This window comes from Lissotriton helveticus, chromosome 4_1, assembly GCF_964261635.1.
Source record: "Lissotriton helveticus chromosome 4_1, aLisHel1.1, whole genome shotgun sequence".
Lineage (NCBI taxonomy): Eukaryota > Metazoa > Chordata > Amphibia > Caudata > Salamandridae > Lissotriton > Lissotriton helveticus.
Window position 1 is genome coordinate 397301431 of NC_136063.1, and position 22522 is coordinate 397323952.

General features: G+C 45.1%; 1 protein-coding gene across 2 annotated transcripts in view; it reads right to left on the reverse strand.

Moving 5' to 3' along the window:
- The window catches only part of DCAF13 (DDB1 and CUL4 associated factor 13), a 383567-nt gene that overhangs the window by 243817 nt on the left and 117228 nt on the right, over positions 1-22522 (reverse strand). For both annotated transcript variants that reach the window (XM_078686899.1, XM_078686900.1), the window contains exons 3-5: positions 19929-20036; positions 11617-11706; positions 7757-7912 (exon numbers count right to left, since the gene is read on the reverse strand). In XM_078686899.1, coding sequence (XP_078543025.1) covers positions 7757-7912; positions 11617-11706; positions 19929-20036 — 354 coding nt within the window. The remainder of the gene's footprint in view (positions 1-7756; positions 7913-11616; positions 11707-19928; positions 20037-22522) is intronic.

A 22522-nucleotide genomic window follows, 5' to 3' on the forward strand; every position in this document is an offset into this window, starting at 1 on the left:
AGAAAACGTTGGACCATATCTAGCTGGTATTACTGTAAAATCTTAATCAAAAAGAGCATTAATAATTATGCAATCTAGCTCAGTTAGTTTGCGCCGGCCTCTGCATTTCTGTGGTCGCAGCATCCCAGCAGTGTCAGGTACTGGGGTGTGGGGCATGTGGAGAGAAGGTTACCTCAGACAGTTATGGGAGCCATTAGTGATGGCAATAGGGCCAAGGTCCTTGCACTACACGAAGGGACCAGCATCAGGCCTGTGCGGCTCTTGCTCACTCTGGTGTCTACATGCCCACCGCCACCCGATTGCCGATGGCTCCCCCGCCTCCTGCCTCCCTCATTGGTTGTTTTGAAAGCACTTTGCAGCTGCCAAACGCCCTGCCTTTCTCCTCGCCCAGTCAGCTATCCCAACTCATATGATAACACACAGATGTACCCCCACACAAGCAGACTTAGCAGAGGTGCCTTAAAAACTCTAGGAGGAGTTAAGTGAGCACATATATACATACAGGCATTCACATGTTATGTTCTGTTATGTTATGTAAAGGTTCTTGTAAAGCGCAACTAACACCTAACGGTTTCTTGGCGCTGTGAGCAAAAAGGAGACAGAGAAGGAACTGTCAGGGCGAAAGAGAAAAGAGAGGAAGACCTAGTTGTTAGCTCTGCGGAACAGATGGGTTTTAAGAACAGATCTAAAGTGAGTATAGGAAGTAGTGAGCCTGCATTCTAAAGGGAGGGCATTCCAGAAAGATGGAGCAAGAAACGAGAATCTAAGCCCTCCGTGTTTCTTGCGTTTAAAGACAGGTGTCTTGAGTAAGGCCAGATGAAAAGAACGGAGGTAGCGGGGAGGAGCATAATGGTGAAGTAGAGAGGAGATGAATGACGGACCAAGGCCGGCCAGGGCATTGAAAAAGGTGCAGCCTAATTTAAAATTACAGCGCTCGGCTACAGGGAGCCAGTGAAGTGTCTTTAACAGGGGGCGAACATGCTGATGCCTAGGCTGGCGGAAGATTAGCCGAGCAGCCTGGTTCTGATCCAGCTGCAATCGATTCAGCTGGTAGGCAGGGATACCAACATAGAGAGAGTTGGCATAATCTATTCTGGAGATTACCAAAGCCAGTAAGGTCAGGGTGAGGGCCTCTGTGGTGAGAAAGCGGGCAATTTTGCGGATTTTCTGCAAATGAAAGAAGCTGGAGGAGACCACAGCATTAATCATGCACATGCACCCACCCACAGCATTTCTGTGGACCTCATATTAGTTGCCAGCACTCCTATCTGTCTAGAGCACGTCCAACTAATCACCCCTTTAGTAACTTATGATAATTAAAGGGCATAGCACCAAGAGCCAAGTGTTGTGGATGGAAGCAAGACACAACATTATCTTAAACTCAACAAAGGTGCAAAGTATCAGTATTCACCAGCATACTGCGCAAGCAAAACTTTTTGGAAAATTCAGCGCTAGCCTCACTTCAGAACTATTATTATTCACGCTCCAGAACTTCACAATTTTACCACAGCCTTAAAGCAATGCTGTGCAACATGAGGAAGCCTACAGCTTCAAAGAGCACGCTTTCGAGATGGGAAAGGAAACGTGTTAAAGACGGCCTCCCTCCCAACAGGAAGTTCCCCCTAAGTCGAAGGATGAAGGAAAAGATACCTTACAATGTGCCAATATAGCAACATTACTCTGATTTTACTCCGCTTCTCATCACATCGGCTTCGTATTCTTCCACTAATCACAGCCTCCCCTTCTGCCATCTAGCAATCAGGCAGACCTAAGGCTAACAATGGACACTTTAAGTCCAGGATATTCAAACCATCTAGCAAGATTGGCATAGCCTCAGATCCTGAGGACAAGAGGAGCTCCCACTACGCTACTGACAAAAAGCTTATAGATGTAAGCTCTAATGAGCCATGGGTTGATCATTCTTCAACTGGGGACGTTAATTATTAGTTTGCAGGATCTAAAAAACGAATCTTCAAATTGGTACAAGCGTACGACAGCACTAAACGTAATGCTATAAGCCCTTTCTAGACAACACCTGATCATGGAAAAGCAGTTAACTGCCATTCTGGGCTTGAGCTCTTACTTAGGAAGGCTTGATAGAAAATGTCCAGCTCTGAATGCTTTAATATGTAAAGCCCATGCAACCGTCTCCCCTTTACAACTGATATGTTCGGACTCACGCCTGAGCAATCATATCCAATGTAGAAGAGGTCCCAGCTATCTATAATCAACGCTCCTAAAGCAATGAAGACTACCTTGGCACTAATCAGCCATATAGCACAGGCACTCAAACCAGTGTGGTCAGTACCATGGCTGATGTGCATAGAAAGCCTCCAGAGGCACTCATCCAAGCTGCTATGAATGTACACGTAGGAAAAAGAGGCTGTTAGACCTGGCATCCTTGGCATGGTTTTCCCTAACTTTTTGCCTTCAGACCTCCTGTTTTTGGTGACTTCACTTTTGCAGGCCTTAGGATTCTGCACACTTCACCACTGCTCTTTCCCTAAATAATTGTAACATTGGCTTATCCACAATTGGCATTTTTAATTTAATTAGGAATAGAGAGATCCCATTTGGCTTTGTGTCTAGATCCTTATTCCTATATTATTATTTGTTGTATGTTTTATAGACTGGTCCTAACAACATTACTCCTATGCCTGCACTGTCAAATTCGCACTTTACATGCTCAATGTTTACATTTTTGATTCTGTGTACTCGTGTTTTAGTCCTAATGTTTAGTTTGTTTTTTAAATGTTCATGTTTTAACTTGATTGTAGGTACAAATGTTTTATTAAATGTGCTTTTTGGGTCTCTCTAATGGCCGAATGAAGATTTACTGACTGAATGAATGAATTTACATATAAGTCCCTAGTAAGGTGCACTACATGTGCCGGGGGCCAGTAAATTAAATGATACTATTGGGCCTGCAGCACTAATTGTACCACCCATTTAAGTAGCCCTTTAAACATGTCTCAGGTCTGCCATTGCAGAGCCTGTGTGTGCAGTTTACACTGACATTTCGACCTGCCAAACTAAACCTTTTGCCAGGCCCAAACCTTCCTTTTAAATGCATATAAGTCATCTATAAGGTATGCCCTAGACAGCCCCAAGGGCAGGGTGCAGTGCATTTAAAACGTTGGACATGTACTTTTAAAATGTACATACCCCGGTATTGAAAAACTCTTAAAATCATTGTTCACTACTGCAAGTCCTATATCCCCTTTAGGATAACATTGGAATTAATTTATTACATTTTATAAGTGTGATTTCCAAATGAGAACATATAACTGATTCAGGTTTGGTGTCTATGGAATCACAATTTAGAATCACAACTTTATGGTGAAGTCGGAATTTAAATTACAATTCTGAAAATGCCTCTTTTAGAAAGTTAGCATTTTCTTACTTTAGCCACCTGGTGCATGCTGCCTGTCTGACCACGTATGGGGTGAGTGACAGCTAGGCTTTGTGTATTCCCCTAGACAGTAACACGCAATAGGGGCTTAGGTGTGACCGGATTGGCCATCCAGGCAGGCTAGGAGGGAGGAGCTGGGCGCAGCCTCACTTACACCTGAATAGGCTGTGTTCAATCCATATACAAAGGGCTGCATAATCCCCTGTAGTGAGTCTGGAGTCAGGACAGGAACTATGTACATTTCAAAGGAATGTCTTTGAAGTCTCCCTCACTTCAAAGGCACAACTGGGTATAAAGTACTGGACCTCGGACACCATCATTCAGTACACCTCTGATCCAGTGGATGCTCGGGCAAGAAAAAGGACTGCTGTACAGCTGAAAGGATGGTTACTCTGCCGGGCTGCTACTTTGAAGGAGCTGCTGCCTTGCTGTGCTGACCTGCTGCCAGATTACCTGGAGAGGAAGAAATGGACCTGGAGCCCATCTTGAACCCAGGACCCCAGAGGGACTCAAAGGGCTAGTCTACTGGCCCCCTGATCTGATCCTCAGCTCCTGGACCAGTCTTCCACAAACTGCTGACCCCCAAGAGACACCGCTCAGGTCCCTGGGCCCTTTGTGTGCTTCTCGAGCTCTTAAAGTCAAGCTTCTGGGGTCTTCAAGAAAGCAATTAGGCCCTTTGGCTCCAGAACCTCGTGGCTCGCACAGAGACTCAGTGCGAGCATTCGCAAGTTTGTCTCTTTGCACAGCAAGTGTCGGCCAGCAGAGTGGATCGCCACAGTGAGGCTCCGTCCCGCCCATCAACGATGCTCGGCCTGCTCTTTGCACCACCCTGGCCATCGCTGGCAACGCTCTCCTTGCTCCCAATGAATTGTTTCCTCGAGAATTGGACTCTTGCCACAAAACCTGAGAAAGTAAACCTTCAGCAGGACTAATTCGGGACTGTATCCGTCCCATGCTCCATCGCTGTCAGCCTGAACTTTTGGATTGGACCCTGTCCAATGCAACCAGAAATCCCCGGTTGGTGCTTTATGTTTTTAAGTGCTATTGTGCAGTGGATTATTTAAAAATTCATAACTCCAGTTCTACTTATTGGACTTTTGTCGTTTTGCTCTTGTTTTACTTATAAAATTAAGCTCTATTTTTCTAACCTACTGTGCAATCTTTTTGTGTCATATTTTCACAGTTTTACTGTTTGAAGTGTTGCATAAATACTTTACACATTGCCTCGAAGTTAAGCCTGACTGCTCTGTGCCAAGCTACCAGAGCGTGAGCACGGATTAATTTTGGTCGTGCTTGTGCGTTACTGTGACTAGGACTGTGGTTACAGCTTGACCAGGGCTTATACCCCAGTCAACCAGGAAACCAATTGGTAACAGAGGTCCACCTGGCAAACCAACTGGCGAACAAACAAATCCATGTTCTTGCTCTCCCTTTCTTCACACAGACGTCAATACAGATTTTGGTTCTGATAATGTGCAACAACTGATAGAAACTACATCAACTGTTTCTCAGCAAATTAGGCCCCTCATTTACAACAGGGAAGCCAAAGATGGTTTCCTCGCAGGATGGGAAGTCAATCCTAAAGCTCAATTCTTCTCTATTTCTAGCACTGATCCAAACATTAATGAAGATTTTATACCAGTGCTGTCCAAAAAGTATCATAAAAGATTGAGGAAACTGAATAAAAAGAGCAATAGTATGGTGCAGTCTGTTGAACCCGAGAAGAAACTATATCCTTTGTTTATGAAAAAGTCAGTTGCAGTTATGACGAACACAAGACCATCTTTTCTGAATAATAGGGTTGGCCAGCTGATGCCAGCTTTTATCCACCATACTAATACGGTTGGCGGGGCTCAAACAGGGTCTCCCAAGGTTGCCACCCCGGCAGCCCAACATACTTCACACCAGCCACAACACTTGCCAATAGGCAACTTTCCAGGACCATCTCTGCCATCAGCATGGTCATTTTTAGGTAACCCGAGGAAGACACAAAGAAATTTAACTGTTGGCACCCAGACCTTCCCCCCTCGGGTCACTCCCCGAATGGGTCACAAGCAAGATACACTGACTTCACAGGATCACCAGTGCATTAAATGACAGTTCTCGATCCTAGGTTCTAGGTTGCCAATGCACTTGTTTTTCTAATAAGGTTAGGAGGGAAAGTGAGGCATTATAGCTTGTCGGACTCGGACTCATAGATGTTGAGGTGGTATGGTGACTCAGTCGCGGCCAGCCCAGACTCCCAGCCATTCATGATCAACAAAATGAAACATTTCTCAAGGAACATCGCAGGCTGGGATCAGATTAAGATGCAAAATGATGTAATATCCTACCCAAGTCAATTCAATCTAATTTTTTCACAAGGAACATGGTTGTGTGACCCACTCATAGTGGCGGGATATGAGTATTTTGTCTCTTTGGCATTAAAAAAGCTGCAAAATGCACATTAGCTGGTGGTCTGTTAATTATATTTCATACAACGCTGAACTGCAAAGTAGCACAGATTCCCACAAATAAATAATAGATTCTAGTAATCTCCCTAAATTTTCTAAACAAAATCCATCAGAATCTGCTTCTTATGTATTTCATTCAATTCCTATACTTAATTTCTTCATGATTCGATTATGAAACATATGAATAAAGATTTGCACTCTGACTGCATGGAGTCATTTCATAAATTAATTTAATGAAATATAAGAAAAGACCCACTGGGTACAAGCAATTGGACATGGTTGTATCCGAGTAGAGCACGGAGACCATTGCTTCAGGATATTATAGGGATGGACCAGCTATGGGCAGGAAAAGTGCAAGGAGGAGACGGCTGACAGAACAGAACTTTTTGCATGTAAGTGTATCAGGTGCATATGCTGTACGTACATATGCAGACCTATTCTTGTCAGGGTCTGAAAGTTAGACAGAATCATGAAACTGATTTCCTCTATCATAGGTGACAGGTTCTCCTTTTTTCAAGCATTCCTGCTGCCAGGTACATTTTGCCCCTTCTGAGGTCAGGCAAACCAGTACTTGTAAAAGTCTGCATACAGCCTACTGACATAGGATATTTTATGCCTGTGGTTAATGTTACCAATTGGGCGCATCAGTCCACGGAAAGACACTAAAATGCACATATAAGTTGGAGGAACTGATACCAGATACAATTTGTCAAGTTGAGGAAGTCTCTGTTCATGTTGAAGACTCTGTCGGGGAAAACCCAGTATGATTTTGCGGTCTTTGTGGAAGTGACCTACTAGCACATTCATTGGATAAGCAGATATGTATTTTATTTTAAGCTGTAACAGAGATCAATAACTAGGACTTTAGCTGCAGCACCATCTAGTGTGAGTGTGCTCTTCCTTGCCAATTCCTACATGAATTCATGTCCTTCTTTCACAAACAGTATGGGCCAGTGCTTTCGGCTGACTCAAAGGTAGATGTGCGTATCTGATGGCTTTTGCATCATTCAAACACTATACAGTAGCTAATATAATGAGGTGGAGCAACTAATTATAACATATTTAGTATAGATTTGATGGGTGTGTGATTTCAAACACAATTTATTTCCCATAACACTGATGGTAGGTGGCGAAAGAGACAAAGAACACTAGGATATGCACCTCAAAAGAGACAGTTTATTTTAGTATGCAGTCCCTTCCAACCTTCCAAAGAATTATGCATATTACATTTTAAAAGTGAAAATGGCATTAGAGCAGTAAATGTCATCTTAGAGATGACCAAATACGAATAAACAAGACAAAGAAAACTTACAAAACAGACTGCATTAGAGTCATGGATAAGTCTTGCAAAACTGTATACTACTTACCAAGCACGGAAGCCTTGAATCAGATTTTCTTCCCACATTTCTACTTTAAGCTTTTCACACAGAGAAGGCGAACACATTTTTTGTGGTCCATAGAGAGAGAGAGACACTTGGCTCAGCCTCTCCCTGTCCGCAGAACCCACAAACATCAAAATCAACTTCCACAGGTGCATGACCAGCGCCAAAGCAGGAAGGGCGGCTGCTCCTTTTGCCCCCTGGCCGCCAAGACCTAGAGCATCCTCTTCTTCCACTTCCAGACATCCCCATCCCTGCAGGAGTTTAGAAGCGGGCTAAAAACCTGGCTGTCCTATTGACCAGGCCCAGCAGCAGTTATCCCCAGTGCCTGGATACCCTTACAGGTGATAAGAAGTGCTTTACAAATCTGTACTGAATGATTGATTGACAACTACCACTGAATTGTTTTGGAAAAACATTGCCTGGAGGGGTGTACTTTTTGACTCACATTTCTTGTGTGGTGTCTCTGATTCAGTAGATGTCTTCCCCAGTAAAAAAATAAAACACATTACCTCAATTGGGTTGAACTTCACGCAGGATATGCTGTCAACGCCCCATGTGAAGGATCTCATTGGAGTGTTCCTCTGCTCATCCCATATGTCTACCTGCTGCCCGCATGTAGCATATACCGCTTCTTTCCAATGGTGATCAATCCCTGTGTATACAGTCTGCAAACACAATTAGAATCAGTGACAAACTATTCAGATTTAATGCAAATTGCAAGTTAGAAAAGTACGTGCTTATGAGAGGTCTGATCACAACTTTGAGCAGCTCCTATCCTGATTTTACATTGGAAGGCTCTATCCAGAAATGCAACCACAATGTCTACATCCCACTGCTGAAATTGAGTTTGATGTAAGTCTAGTAACCTGTCCTTAAAAATGTGCCCACAGCCCTGTAAATACTCTTGGCCGTGGGAAGCATCTGTCATCTTAATAGAGATGCAGTAACCCTTTTTCAACAAGCAAAACTCATCTTTTCCAGAGTTCCAAATAACAAAGTGACCAGCATGGAGAAGCATAAATAAAATAATATGGCCCTAATTTGGGGAGTGATGCTGGACTCCCAGACTCACAACCCTTGTGGCAGGTGAGGGAGCTCTGGAATTCACAACACTTATTGTAGTTGAGGAAGCTAAATAAATGGTTAGTCAAGTGACCAAACCAACAAATGCTGAAAAGGGACAGGATGCTCTAAAGGCTGCATTAACACAAATTTTTAAATTGGGGGGTTATCATATACAAAGAAAAAAAAAGTACGAATCATTTGCTTTATTATGGTTCGTCACACAGCTACTGCTCCAGTGATCGCTAGGTGGTGGCACACTGGTATATCCCTGAATTGGGTGGCACAGCCACCAGATTGCCACAGGTTGAGGTCATTGAGATAGATGTGTTAATCTGGCATGCATCGATATGTCCCCTCTGCTAATTGGTGTAGTGTCCCTAAACTGCAGAGGAGGACGATGATTTAGTCTCAATGAAAGGCGGGATCATATGTGCAGCTGAGGTTCTGGTAGAGCTAGAGCCAGAGCCAAGCTCAAGCTGTGTCGTGGTGGGCATGGCATGTGAAGGTAAGGCTGCTGCAGAGTGCCTCTGACCCAGGACAGCGAATGGCATTATGATGAGGGGGGATTTAGAGGACACAGTGATGTGTGAGAGGGGATATTTTAGGGTAATGGGTTGTGGCTCAGCCAAGCTCCCTCAGCAAAGGAGTGCGAAGGTGGTTGATAGGATGTGTATAACGCTTGCTCGGTGCCAAATTAAAGGGGCGGGGGGGGTCTTCATTTCTGATGAGCTGCTCGAAATGATCGAGGAGGGTGTCCCAGGCTGCTGAAAAAAGTCACTTGTGTAGGTACCAGACTTCTTCAGATCGCAGTGCATCCCCCTTGGCCTTCCCCCATTTCTGCATCGCATTGCCCCGTGCCATGCCGCCTCCCGCTTCGCCCTCCACTGTAGGATGAAGACTTACTTAGTGACCAGAAGGACCAGGCCAGCGAAGCGTGTCCTCACCTTGTGTCGCATCCTATGCTTGAATATCCCAAACGTTTCCCACGTGTTGTCTGTAAATTCAGCGACCTCTTGTAGTACAGTGTGGATGGAGTGCCAGTAAGAGGAGAAGGCTGGACAGGACCACAACATGTGCTGCAGATCTGCAGAGACCTACCGGCACTGGAGGCAAGTAAGATGTGCATGAGGGAAGAAGAGGTTGAGCTATGCTGATGTCAAGTAGTCCCTGTGTAAGATAGAGAGTCGTCTACTTTTAAACCGGGCATTTCAGGACACTTGTTGAGGAAATTCCACAGCGAGTTCTCACTCTTTGTCATGAAAAGCCCATCCTATATCATCCTCCCATTTGCCTCTCAGAGTTGCCACTGGGTACCCTGTGTGTTCATGTAAGGCCTTATATACCCACGTTATTAAGTAGCATCCTCTCCCCATGCAATAGAGTCTGTGTAACTGAGTGCATCGGGGGTTCTTTGTCTCGTGTGAACCAGAGGGCTTGACATGCATTGCGCAGCTGCCTGTATGTGAGAAACTGTCCACATGGAATACAATGTTCTGAGACAAGTTTGTCAAAGGTGAGGAGGCGTCCATCAGCAAAGAGGGCCTCCAATGTGCCGGGGGATAGCTCATGCCAGCTCTCCAAGCCTAAGGTGCGGTAGGCGCCGGAAAATCGCAGCAGGCCCAGCAGAAGTAGCGCTGGGGCATATGATGGAATGTGGCGCATGATGTAGTAAATCCTTGCAAGGCATTTGCAGGCGATAGTGACTTCTAGGGAGCATTTGGCCAAGGTCGTAGTCTGGGGAAGCATGACATTTCGAAGCATAGAAACCGTAAGGAGTCCGCATCCACTGCATGTCTCTCCTATGAGCCGCCTCGCTACCCAGCACGATACCCACTGTTGTGCTGCTAGTAAGTATGCCTCGAACGATGGGGCACCAAGCCGCCTCTGCCAACTGGGAGCTGCAGCTTTCTCAGCTTGTCTTCACATGGTGTTAAGGTCCTGGAAAAAGCTCCTTGGGGAATGATGGGGATGTTTAAAAAGTAGTACAGTAGCAGAGTTAGGATGATAATTTTGGATAGGGCTATTTTACCAGTTGCGGCTAAGGGCAGAAATGGCTCTTTCGAATTTCCATGTGATTGGCTGGGGAGCGATGAATACAGACTCAGATGTAGCAGACCGCATTGCTTTTCCAACTCAGGTAGGTGTCTCAGAGTTTCACCTTGGGTGTGACCTCGTTGTGGCTGAGTCAGTACACGCACGACTTGGCCCAGTTGAAACGATGGCCTGCCGCCTGTGCGAATGTATGAACAATAGCATGGATGGGGAGAGGTCCGAGCAATTTTGGGATCGTAATGCATGCATCTATGTCATCTCTGAGGGTGTTAGAGATGTGCGGGAAGAGGAGTATAGTCAGGAGAGTGTCAACTGTGCCTCCGCTCGATGAGGAGGATGCCTTGTATATAGAGGAGGAGTATTCAAAGAAAGCGTTCAAGATGTCTCGCTGTGTGTATAGGCTATCTCCAGTAGGCAGGGATATCTCCAGGATCCGACTCGAATGGGATACTGCCGAGCCAGGTACGTGAGAAGGCAACTAGATTTGTCTCTCAATACGCCTTGGCTATTTAGGCACGGAGATCGAAGCACCCGCTGTGACGGGTTTTGGCCTCGGTCAGCAAAGGGTCTTTAGAGGCGTCCTGGACCACAGCCCTTTCAAGTGAGGGTATAACTCAGCTTCCCCGATCTCCCTCTCAAGGGCTGTGCGGATCCCCACCACTTCTTGCAGGCAGATCCCTTTCGTAACCACATTATAATTTGTCCCACTCAAGCGCTCTAGTAGATGCCGCAGCATGATTCCCCTCAAAGTAGCGTCTGATGTTTGACTCCTGCTGCATAAACTGCCTTGGGGCACTAACTGCATGGGTGGGATTTGAGGAAGCAATTGTTGGTTTAACAAGTTTACAATGGGGACTTTGTTAGGTTTCTGCCAGGAAAACAACTGCTACATGCCCCAAAAAACCTGGCTGATGGTCATTGCGTGATTAAAGTAGCACTAAGTATCCATGCTGATATGGAGTTGGGCACTAACCACCAAATCAATTTCAAACAATGCTATTCCCAATCAGTTATGAGATTTGGCAGCAAAAGGAGTTGGTTCTGGGGAATGACGCATTTGTTATTTCAATCATCTATTTCGTCCGCACAGCAGGCCACAAAAATGGCCTTCAGTACAGTGGTCTCTGCATGTTGCCAAGGGATTCTGGCCTTATCCAATAAGAGTTGACTGAGGAACATATATGAAAGTAGAAAGACTACATATGATTATTGATAATATGTTTCAAAAGCAGCCAAAGAACAGCTATATTACCTTTCCAAGTATTGTGTGTAGAGGTTCCTCTTCCTCTCCATAGCCTGGGGTATCCATTTTCCAATGTTTCACAGTTTTATCATCTCCAACCTAGATATGTTGTACAAACACACAGAATTAGAATGTTTACCACAAGATAGGGGGATGTTTACCTGTGAAGGAAACCTATTGCTTCTACATGCAACTGTCAAGCTTTGCTCAATTGCTCGGTTAGGATAGGGTCCTAAGTCCAACAACATGGCCTGACACGGAACGGCTTCAAAAACAGACGGGTATGCCTATCTGGACCAAACACCTTCTCCAATGACTATCTTCAGTCACAACGTGTCACAAGCCTTTTTTGTTTCAGCCACTAATACTCTATAACTCATGCAATATCTAGCATTAGGCTAACTTGGAGACCCTAATGAATTCATTTGGACCAATCACAAACTATTCCTAGTGTGTGTTTAAATACATCACACTGGATTTACTTTCTTGTCATTCGAGTGTCCCTCGCTACATGACTTAAAAAACATGCCATTCTTGCCAAATGACTGCTGTAAATGTATTGTAAAACATACTTACTGAGTGGCATGACCAACCAAAAGACCGTAGCAGCTTCCTACTGCTCTAGTTTACCCAATACTTAGTGCATTTGAATACTCCCTGAATCTTGTACCATGTTCGTCTCTTGCTTTGCTTAAGTATTGTGGGAAGATTTCCAAACTCTGAAATACATTTGCTTGATTCTTCCTTCCTACTGTCCTAAATGTCTCTTCACATAATTGTATTCACTCTGGGATAACAGTGACTTTCTATGACAAGAGTATCCAGGTGAAGGGAGGCGCTAGGGGGCGCACAGCGGAATGGCTGCCTGACCGAGCAGCTCCGCCGGGCGGATCTCAATCACGCTGAAAATCTCCACTTAAACAGACGGAATTGGAGAAATAAGCATAACAGCTTGCATGGGACAGTACTGTCTCCAAGAAAATGTGGTCGAGAGGAACCTGACTGTGCCACAACTCTGATGCAGCAGGGACTTCCCTCGGACACGGACAAGCGGAAAATGGCGGCCGGAGCCCGGACAGAGTCAGAGTAAGAGTAAACAATCAACGCGACCGGAATATGCTGCACGATGCGGGGACGGAGCACGCAGACGGGATTGAGAAGGCGCAGACCGGCGACCGTCCCAAGCATAAAACAGTAAGCAATCGCTGCAGGCGCCGGGATTGTACAGGGGAAGACGGGCGATAGCAGGCAACATGGCGGCTCCGGGGTCCGGCTCATAGCGAGTGTACACAGCACTGGGCCTCGAAGGGGCATTAATAGGAGCGACCCTGCATGTCATAAAGAAAACTCTATTAGAACATTAAAACGACTGGGAGAGGCAATAACGCTGCGGACTCTGAACCTCTGGGGCTACACACAACTTGCATTAACGGACACTGCGGACAAGATGGCGGCGTCCGTAGACCGTTGGAAGTGAATAAACGACACGGCGCACAGTGAGGCATTAGGGAATGCATGCATTGAAGGCTAGCGCTGACACTGGCGTGCGCCAGAAATATGGCCTCATACTGCGTATCAAGAGTACATGCTTGACCGTGGTGTGTAGACGCTGATGGTACAATCTTGAGAAAGTTGGCAGGCAGAGGGGCGACACTGCGACCCAAAATATAACGAGCCAATGCTGCAATGGCAATAGATGGACATTCATACAAAGGCAGCCTCTCCAGGAGTAGCGCGCAATATTCAACATTACTGGTGTAAGTAAGGAAGGCCACTGTGAAGCAGACCCCGACATCGTGCGGCAATAATTATCCATAACGTGCAATATGGGCCAGAGGGACACGCCCATAGATCAAACGAGGAGACTGTACTAAAAGGCGCGCAATATAAAACGTATGAGGGGCGGGGATACCCGTTAGCGCTGTAACAGAGGCCTTATTAAAAAACGTCCTTCACACACTGAGACAGGGACAAGTGATCGAACAGTGGGCATAAACGTCTCATAATCTTACCATGGAAAAGGACGGACCAACGGACCGGGAGTAGGGAAGCAACAAGGAGTGAACTCCTCTGACCGCCGGATACATCGCATCGAGCACTTCCTGACCATAGCAGGAGGACGGCTCATGAGAGACACTGCGACATAACAAATACCCCGATCCCAACCTCCACCTTCCAGCATACTAGCCCCACAACGTGACAGTCGCTCTAAGCCCGCACCACATTGTTGTCGCCATATCGCTACTGGGAAGTACACGATGGGGAAACCAGATAAACAACAACCCACCCTCTCTTTTGAGACGAGAAAGACGACGAAGAACCAAACTAAACAAGCGGAAGGGGAGCAAGAAGCGGAATCCCCGGAGGAAAATGTTATGGAGAGTATTCTCAAGGCCGTACAAGCGTCACGGCAAGAAATAAACGAGAAGTTGGACCTCCTAACTGGCAGAGTAGACAGCCTAGCAGCGAAACTAGACAAGCAGGGAGAGAGATTGGACACGGCCGAAAATAGAATTTCCGCGGTTGAAGATGAGGCGCATGCAACGACAGCTAAATGCAAGGGCATGGAGAAGGTCCTGGAAGTGATCAAGGCCAAATCGGAGGAGTTGGAAGCGAGATCGAGGAGAAACAACATTCGCATAGCGGGCCTGCCGGAATCCACCAACACGGGAAGAATGGAGCCTTATATTGAACAATTGTGTAAGGAACTATTTGGCGCCGAAAATCTCTCGCCCATATTTATAGTGGAACGAGCTCACCGATCCCTGGCCCCGACACCAAAACCTGGCGCCGCTCCGAGACCAATAATAGCTAGAGTCCTGAACTACCGGGACAGAGATGCTATCTTGCGACTGGCTCGAGAGAAAGGTGAGATCCAACATCAGGGCAACAAATTAGAATTCTACCCGGATTTCACGATTGGTGTGCAACAAGCACGAAAGGAATTCAACGAGGTCAAAATCAAGCTACGGGATCTGCAAATTCCATATGCCATGTTGTATCCAGCGCGATTAAGGATCACCTGGGACGATAAGCCTGTTTTCTTGGCGACGCCCAAAGCGGCAATGGAGTTCATAAAAACTACAATCATAAAAGGGAAAAAAAACAATCGCAAAGATAGACACCTCGACTCAGACTGAAGGTAAGACTGTTGACCGTCGAAAGCCTTTTGTAGTGAACGAGTACCTGTACATGATGTCCTAGCCACAAGAGTACATGACCTAGAGAGTACAGTGCTCATGTCTCTATGTGGACGCCCTGTCTGCCAACTAGAGATGCTCTGATGTGAAACTTCAGGCCATGCTCGAACTCTGGTACTCCGGGTCGTAAAACTTTGCTGGACGCTATAGGTGCGAGTACGACACCCACATAGACAGATGGCAATAGCATGATCACCGTGATGAACACTGTCACTAATCTGAGGTACACACTGTCTATGCATCTACAGAGCAACGCGAGCCCCCCGCTGGGCTCACCAGTCACTTACTGAACACTGATCAATGCTGGTTCTAGACCTCAAAAGGACGCTGATATGTTTTGACGATGTAGTCTGTTTACAGTTTCTTGATCCGCCCCCATCCTTTACTCAGGATGGTGGGATGCGCCCTCGGCGGACCTCTACTAGGGTGGTCCCCAAACAGTTCTGGTACTTAGAGAAGTTATGAGGGTAGAATGGCTTTGGCAGAATTGGGATGCTGGAGTGGGTGGGAAAGGGGAAAGTTGGGGTTTGTTGTTATTTTCTGAGCTAAAGGAGCAATTAAGATACACTGCCGAATACCATATTGTAATGTATAATAACTGGACAGAATTTCACATGGTAAGAATTTACGATAATGTGCTGTATTCAAAGGGATGGACGACCACTGTCAGATACAATGCTGCAGGACTCAAAGTCAGATGTGTTACCGAATCAAGGGCTAAGGGTGGGTTGTCTGGAGGTGAAACACGGAGACGTTGGATAGAGGTAGCAATCGCAGCACAAAATAAGAGAGTTGTGGGAAAATGGTAAATGCTCAGGACCTGAATCTGATAACATGGAATGTGAGAGGATTTACCAATCCTAAGAAAATTAGACAGGTTTTTGCCGCGCTTGACAGGCACCACATAGATATTGCATTGATCCAAGAAACCCATATAGACCCCAAGACACACAGAGTTATTGGCACACGCTGGGCTGAATCCACTTATGCGGCAAACTACTCTTCCTACTCTAGGGGGGTCATGATTCTGGTGAAGAAGGGGACCAACTATAAGATCACCCGTACCATTACAGATAACAATGGAAGATATGTAATTGTGTCCGGGGTTTTACGAGGTCAAAATGTAACAATAGTAAACATCTATGGTCCGAATGTGGATGCGCCGGAATTCTTTCAGGAATTGTGGGATCATTTGTTGGAATTCAGTGACACTACTATGATATGGGGGGGTGATTTTAATATAGGGTTGTGTAACGACCTACATAGATCCACTTCTTCGATAGAACCCCACAAGAAGGCCAGGGAAAAACTCAGGGATATGATGGAGGAAATGGCGCTGACAGACATTTGGAGGGTCCGCCATCCGACAGCGCCTGGCGCAACACACGTAAATTTGGCACATGGGAGTTGGTCGAGAATAGACTATTGGTTGGGAACTGATAACATGGTTCTATGGACTGCAAATATTGTTCCACTACCACGCACCCCGATTGACCACAGGCCCGTGGCGCTTACGCTGCAAATACCCCATTACACACCACCACCATTTAGTTGGCGTTTCAACGCACAAGCACTACTGGACCCGTTATATCTCACAACCATCACCACAGCCATTCATGATTACTTCCAATTAAACACGGATTCGGTAGATGACCCCTGTATTGTGTGGGAGGCCTTTAAAGCAACACTCAGAGGAGTGTGCATCAGCACGACTGCAGGGATACTTAAAGACATCAGGGCGCAGATCGCCAGACTGGAACGAGATATATCATCCCTAGAACAGGAATATGCCCGCACTGGGAATGTGGAACTATTGGGGGAACTCAAGCTAAAAATCACTGACCATCAACAATTCACAGAGGACGAACTGAAATATATCACCAAGCGACCACTGGCCAGACAATTTGGCGAAGGGGGTAGACCTGGAAGGGTGTTAGCGAGGAAAATATGTACAGGGAGAGGCCCTCAGGTGATAACTCAAATCAGGGACAAGGATGGGATGCTACACTCACACCACGACGAGATACTTCGCAGTTTTGTCGATAGTTATGCAGAACTATATACCTCGAGACCCAGCCCCGCCACAGGAAACGCTTAAATATTTACAAGATATAGCCATAGCGTGGTTGTCTGATAGTCAACGTGAATATCTGGCACAACCGATAACAGTAGAGGAGGTTACTGCAATTATACACGCACTCCCCAACGGAAAGGCACCGGGACCCGATGGATTCTCATGCGAATTCTATAAAAAATTTGCTGACCTACTTGCCCCACATCTGGTTGCAATGTACGGCACCGCATTTGACCAGATGGTACTGCCACCGACGCTGAGGGAAGCGGTGATCATCACCCTTTTAAAACCGGGAAAGAATCCAGATTTATGTGACTCTTATCGACCACTGTCACTCCTGAATGTAGATTCAAAAATTTTAGCTAAACTCTTGGCGGAACGGTTGCAGCCTTTGATGACAAATCTGATACTACCTGACCAGGCAGGCTTCATCCCCGCGAGAGCCACATCGCACAACACAAGAACGCTGTTTGCACTCTCTCACCATCTTACACCTCAAACCAAAGCTGTTGCGGTCATGTTGGACGCCGCCAAGGCTTTCGACTCCATTGAATGGTCTTACATTAGCACGATTTTGCAGAGGATGGGTTTTCCTCCGCGATTTATAACATGGGTTGCACTACTCTACACGAAACCTGTAGCAAGAGTAAGAGTAAATGGGTACGTATCTAGACCGTTTGAAATAGCGAGGGGAACGAGGCAAGGATGCCCGCTATCGCCTCTGATTTTCGCTCTGGCATTAGAGCCGCTTGCATGTATAGTCAGACAGACCCACAAACATTCCGCCCTACAATTTCCCGGGAGACCTCTGCATATTTCGCTTTACGCGGATGACATGATGCTATATGTACGAGACCCAGAGCAGAACCTGAGTCCATTACTCCGTGACTATGTACGATTTGGACGGCACTCCGGGTTGCAAATTAACTGGGAGAAATCGTTAATCATCCCACTTACTGACTCCACAGAACAATATGTCCCAGATTTCCCGCTAGACTGGCAGACAGAACCGACTCGTTATCTAGGAGTTTGGTACAGTCGAGACCCAGAAGAGGTTATTAGGACAAACTATGGTAGGGTATTTGCAGAATTGGAGGGGGCATGTAGCCCGATGGATACAGCTACCACTGTCTCTAGCAGACCGAATTGCGATAGTAAAGATGAATATCCTACCCAAATTCCTGTACTTGTTCAATAATATACCAAACACGCCACCCAAAGCCATTTTCACTAACATAACGTCGCTAGTATTAAAACTAATCTGGGCAGGTAAACAAGCTCGTATTGACTTGCATACCCTAACATTACCATACGAGAGAGGGGGGTTTTGTGTGCCGGACTTTAAACTCTACTACTTATGTGCGCAGGCACAATATGCATCACATTGGTACCACCCCACGACATATCTAACGCACACTGCGGTTGAGGAGGGTGACGCTTCGCCAATCCCATTGACCGCGATAGTGACACACAAGAGGCCTCCACTACACTCTAGGGATATCAACACGATAGATACCACAGCACGTGCATGGCGGACACTAGGAAGGATGGCCCATAAGTTACCTCTCTATGCACCAGCGCTCCCACTCCATTTCCACCAGGAGGTGTCGGTAACAAATGAAAAAGTAGGCATGGACATATTGCGGAATATAGGGATAGAAACATTCGGGGATCTATATCACGAGGGAACTTTCTGCAAAACAGTAGATTTAACATATATTAGCAACCCAACATTACTCTTTAGATTCACGCACTATAGACTGCAGAGGGCCATCCAGGATCTATATCCAGACTACCCACAAGAACCACCAATTCTGCACTCGCTGCAATTCATCATAACGTCATCCAACACATCACACCTGGTGTCTAGATTGTACAAGATAGCCCAAAGTGAAATCCCACATACTTCTGAAAAAGCGATGCAGAGATGGAATGATGCTCTGCCAGAGGCGTTACAAGAGAATGATTGGTTGACTGCATGCTCATTGCTTAAACTACTCACTCCAAATGGGAATCTGCGTATCACGCATCTGAAGTATCTACATCAAACGTATCACACGCCAAAAAGATTGTATAAATATGGGTTGCGAGAAAACGCCAGATGTAAAAGATGTGTATATGATGAGGCGGATTTTGTTCACCTAGTATGGCACTGTCAGAAGATCCAGGAGTATTGGGGGAAGGTAACGGTCATGCTGGGCAAAATGGTGGGAACTGAGGTAGACTGCAACATGAGGGTATGTTTGCTGGGCCTTCTATCAGGTGTTAGGGCGGGGAAGAGAAGGTTCTGTGCGGTGGCTTTATTAATTGCTAAGAGGCAGATATCAAAATGCTGGGAAGGAAGAAATGTACCTAATATCAAGGCTTGGCTTAAAGATATGACGTACTGCAGAGATAAGTTAGTTACTTATGAAGAGGATCTGCCAAATAGATCACGCCCGAAGGACTTTTGGTGTTATTTGTCGGATTATCTATTAACGGCGGAAAGTGACGGGGAGTCAGTGTAAGAACACAAGAGGTACTGAAGTGGTTTATGCTAACATGTGGCATGGGGATATTCAGCACATTCAAGAACAGTTGCGATTATTCTGATATACCAAAAACAGTAAGGTTGCATACAAGTGGCGACGGAGTGTGGAATTGCCCGAGGCTCTTTAAGTTCACTGTTTACAACTGTTATGCTCCAGCACTATGGATCTGGAAAAAAAAAAAATTAAAACTAAAGTTCATGTAATAGCAAGAAAACGGGGTAACGGGGTGGAAAGATTTGTCTTGCAGTAAAAATTAAAATGACGCCGCTGGACCCCTGGGTTACCAGCTGAATGGCTGTGTGCTACAGAATATTGTGATACTGCTATATGCGGCCAGCCTCCGGGTTGTAGGCCATTGGCGGTTAAAATTGTGTCGAACTGTTAAGCAAATAAAGATTTTGTTGAACTCCCAAAAAAAAAAACCAAAAAAAAAAAAAAGAGTATCCAGGTGAAGAGTTGACTGTATTCTGGCTAGGCTTAAGGACAGTAATCTCAATAGGTTAAACACATACTTACCGTAAAAAAAGAGGTACCACAAAAGCGGGCACACATCCCACGCACAAAGCCCTCATGTGCTTGTATAGTTCGAACACATTCCCTCTTGGTCAAGTTCCAAACTTTAACCTAAAACAAGAAAGTCAAATGCTGGATATACATTCAAGTAAAAAGTAGCAATAAGCATAAGAAGAACAAAGAATATATCAGTGATGTACATTAGGTAATAATTATATATTATCCTTAGTTAGATTTATTTTCACGAAACCAAATTAGGGTTTCAAAACACTTCATTTTGTTTATTGAATGCACATCTTGGTTTTAACAATTTAACAATTAATAGTGACATAATTAACTAGGATTGCTAGCCATCTTTTTAATAGTGACATAATTAACCAGGATTGCTAGTCATCTTCTAAATAATAGCTTCTTTGCTGCACATGTTTATGGCTAAGCTGCAGATAACTTGCAGACTGGGTAATTCAGACTTTCACACATGCAAAGTTGATAAACATACTCTTTCGAAGTACCGGTATAATAACCTAGGTTTGTGTGATTGCATGAAACTAAAACACAGGATTAACGGCAGTATGAGAAAAGAAAGAGCCACATTCCCAGATACAGTTCTACATTCGGTGGCATGGTTCATGAAGACTCAAGATGATGATATTTTGGGGGTTCATATATGGAAATCCATTCCAGTGAGTAGATTTGGCATTATGCCAGGTGCTGGTGAATGTTCATTTACTGTTTTCATTGTTTTGCTAGTATTAGAGGTGAGTGGTATTGAGATGTGTTTTGGATATGTGAGGAGACAGCAGGTAGAGTTGTCACTTGTGCTCGAGTATGCTAGTTTGCACAATGAGAAGTTTATCGTAATGTTCCCTGGCATTGGAACCAGGAATGTGGATATGTTATGGTGTCCCTGAGCTGATGGGCAGATCAATGTATTTCATTAGCCCTAGGTTGCCACTGGGTATTTTGCCGGGAAAGAACTTATATTTCATTTGGTGATATTCATAAGCTGGTGAGGCCAGGGAATTAATGATTATTCTTACATATAGTATGTAGGTAGGTAGGAAGTAAAGAGCCTTTTAATAATTTGGGTAGGATTCGGAGAAAACCAAGCAAGCAAGTTATTTTCAGACTGTCCCTGAAGAAAATGGTGGAGCACAGTAGCACGTGAGCTGTTGAGGGACCACAGGTTTTTTTTATGCATGGGAACCAGAATTCAGTAGATCATGTACTGCAGAGATTTGGGCCATATTCACGGTTGTGGTTGCAACTGTGGACAGGCCTTACTGTGTGTCCTCTCAGAACTTAAAAACTGTTTCAGGCGGATGTGACTGTCACCGACCTGCACCTGCTAGAGGTCTACCTCCACTGTGCTAGGTATGTGTTAGTGTAGTTGAGGTGGGTGCAGAGGTAGGTGTTTTGAGTTGAGATAGGTGTGTTCTATTGTGAAATCCTGTCTTTATTGATGTCATGTAGAATGCTTTGGCTGTCGCTGTGTAGCAGGACTGGAAGCTGTGAGGCAAGAGAAGTTGCTGGGATTGAGTCTACTATTTCCTTATGTACCTTGTCTACAATGAAGAAGAGAATTTTACATATAACTGCCAAGGTCCTCTAGATTCAACGATGCAGAATGCAAGGATATTCCTTACTTATTTTACTCATTTAATAGAGTGACAACTGCTGGTTGACGCGTTACCGGTTTACAACTTGAGTTTACTGTGGGCTCAGCTGTGGGATGCTCAACAGTCAAACCTGCAGGGCCATTATAAATATCATTATAAATTGCAACTTTCACTAAGCCTATAAAAGTGCGCCCAACGGTTGACAGTCTCCATTGAAGGGATTTCCCTGTGGTGGGGTACAGGGCCTGTCTTGCAATCTTCCAGAACACCTGTGCAAGCGCAAACAGACGTTTTTGTGCTGAGTGGCTTTTCTAGTTCTAGCATCTGTGCTGTCCAAAGACCTGTTCTCTCTGCCACAGTGGCCGTCACCAAACAAGATCTTATCTTACACTACTTCGTCCGGATTATATAGTTCCAATATTTTACTGCATTTGGTGTGGACCATGTCTTCTTTGCCTGTCCAGCACTGGCTTCGAGTCGACATCGTTGGCGTCGGCCAATGTTTTTACAAAATTGTGTTAAAAATGTAGCTTCTGCCCGAGATCCTCTTTTTTGTCCTAAAAACGAAGCAGTGCGTGCAAAACTTTTTTTTATTATTTTAAGGAGTTTATGTATATATTTTAAATCTCTTATACATTCTTTTAACTGGGTGGCTAACCCCCTTGTCTGTCATCTTTTTACAAAATATTAGTATCTTCCCTTTCGTCAGACTGTATTTTGCACATTGATTAGCTGCTATTTACTGCTATTTGCACAAAAGGGATATGTTGCGTTCGTTTCCCACTATGTTCTTGTTGCTAATTTGAAAACTCAAATGAAAGGGGATTTTTGGATGTATTTTGCACACGAACCGGCAGTACTGAATTGCTCTTTGCACATGTTAGGATATGTTCTGGTATTCCTTTTTCTCATTGCTAATTCCAAATTGGATTTTTTGCTGAAATCGACTCTTGGACTCCATTTTGCAAATTATCTGGT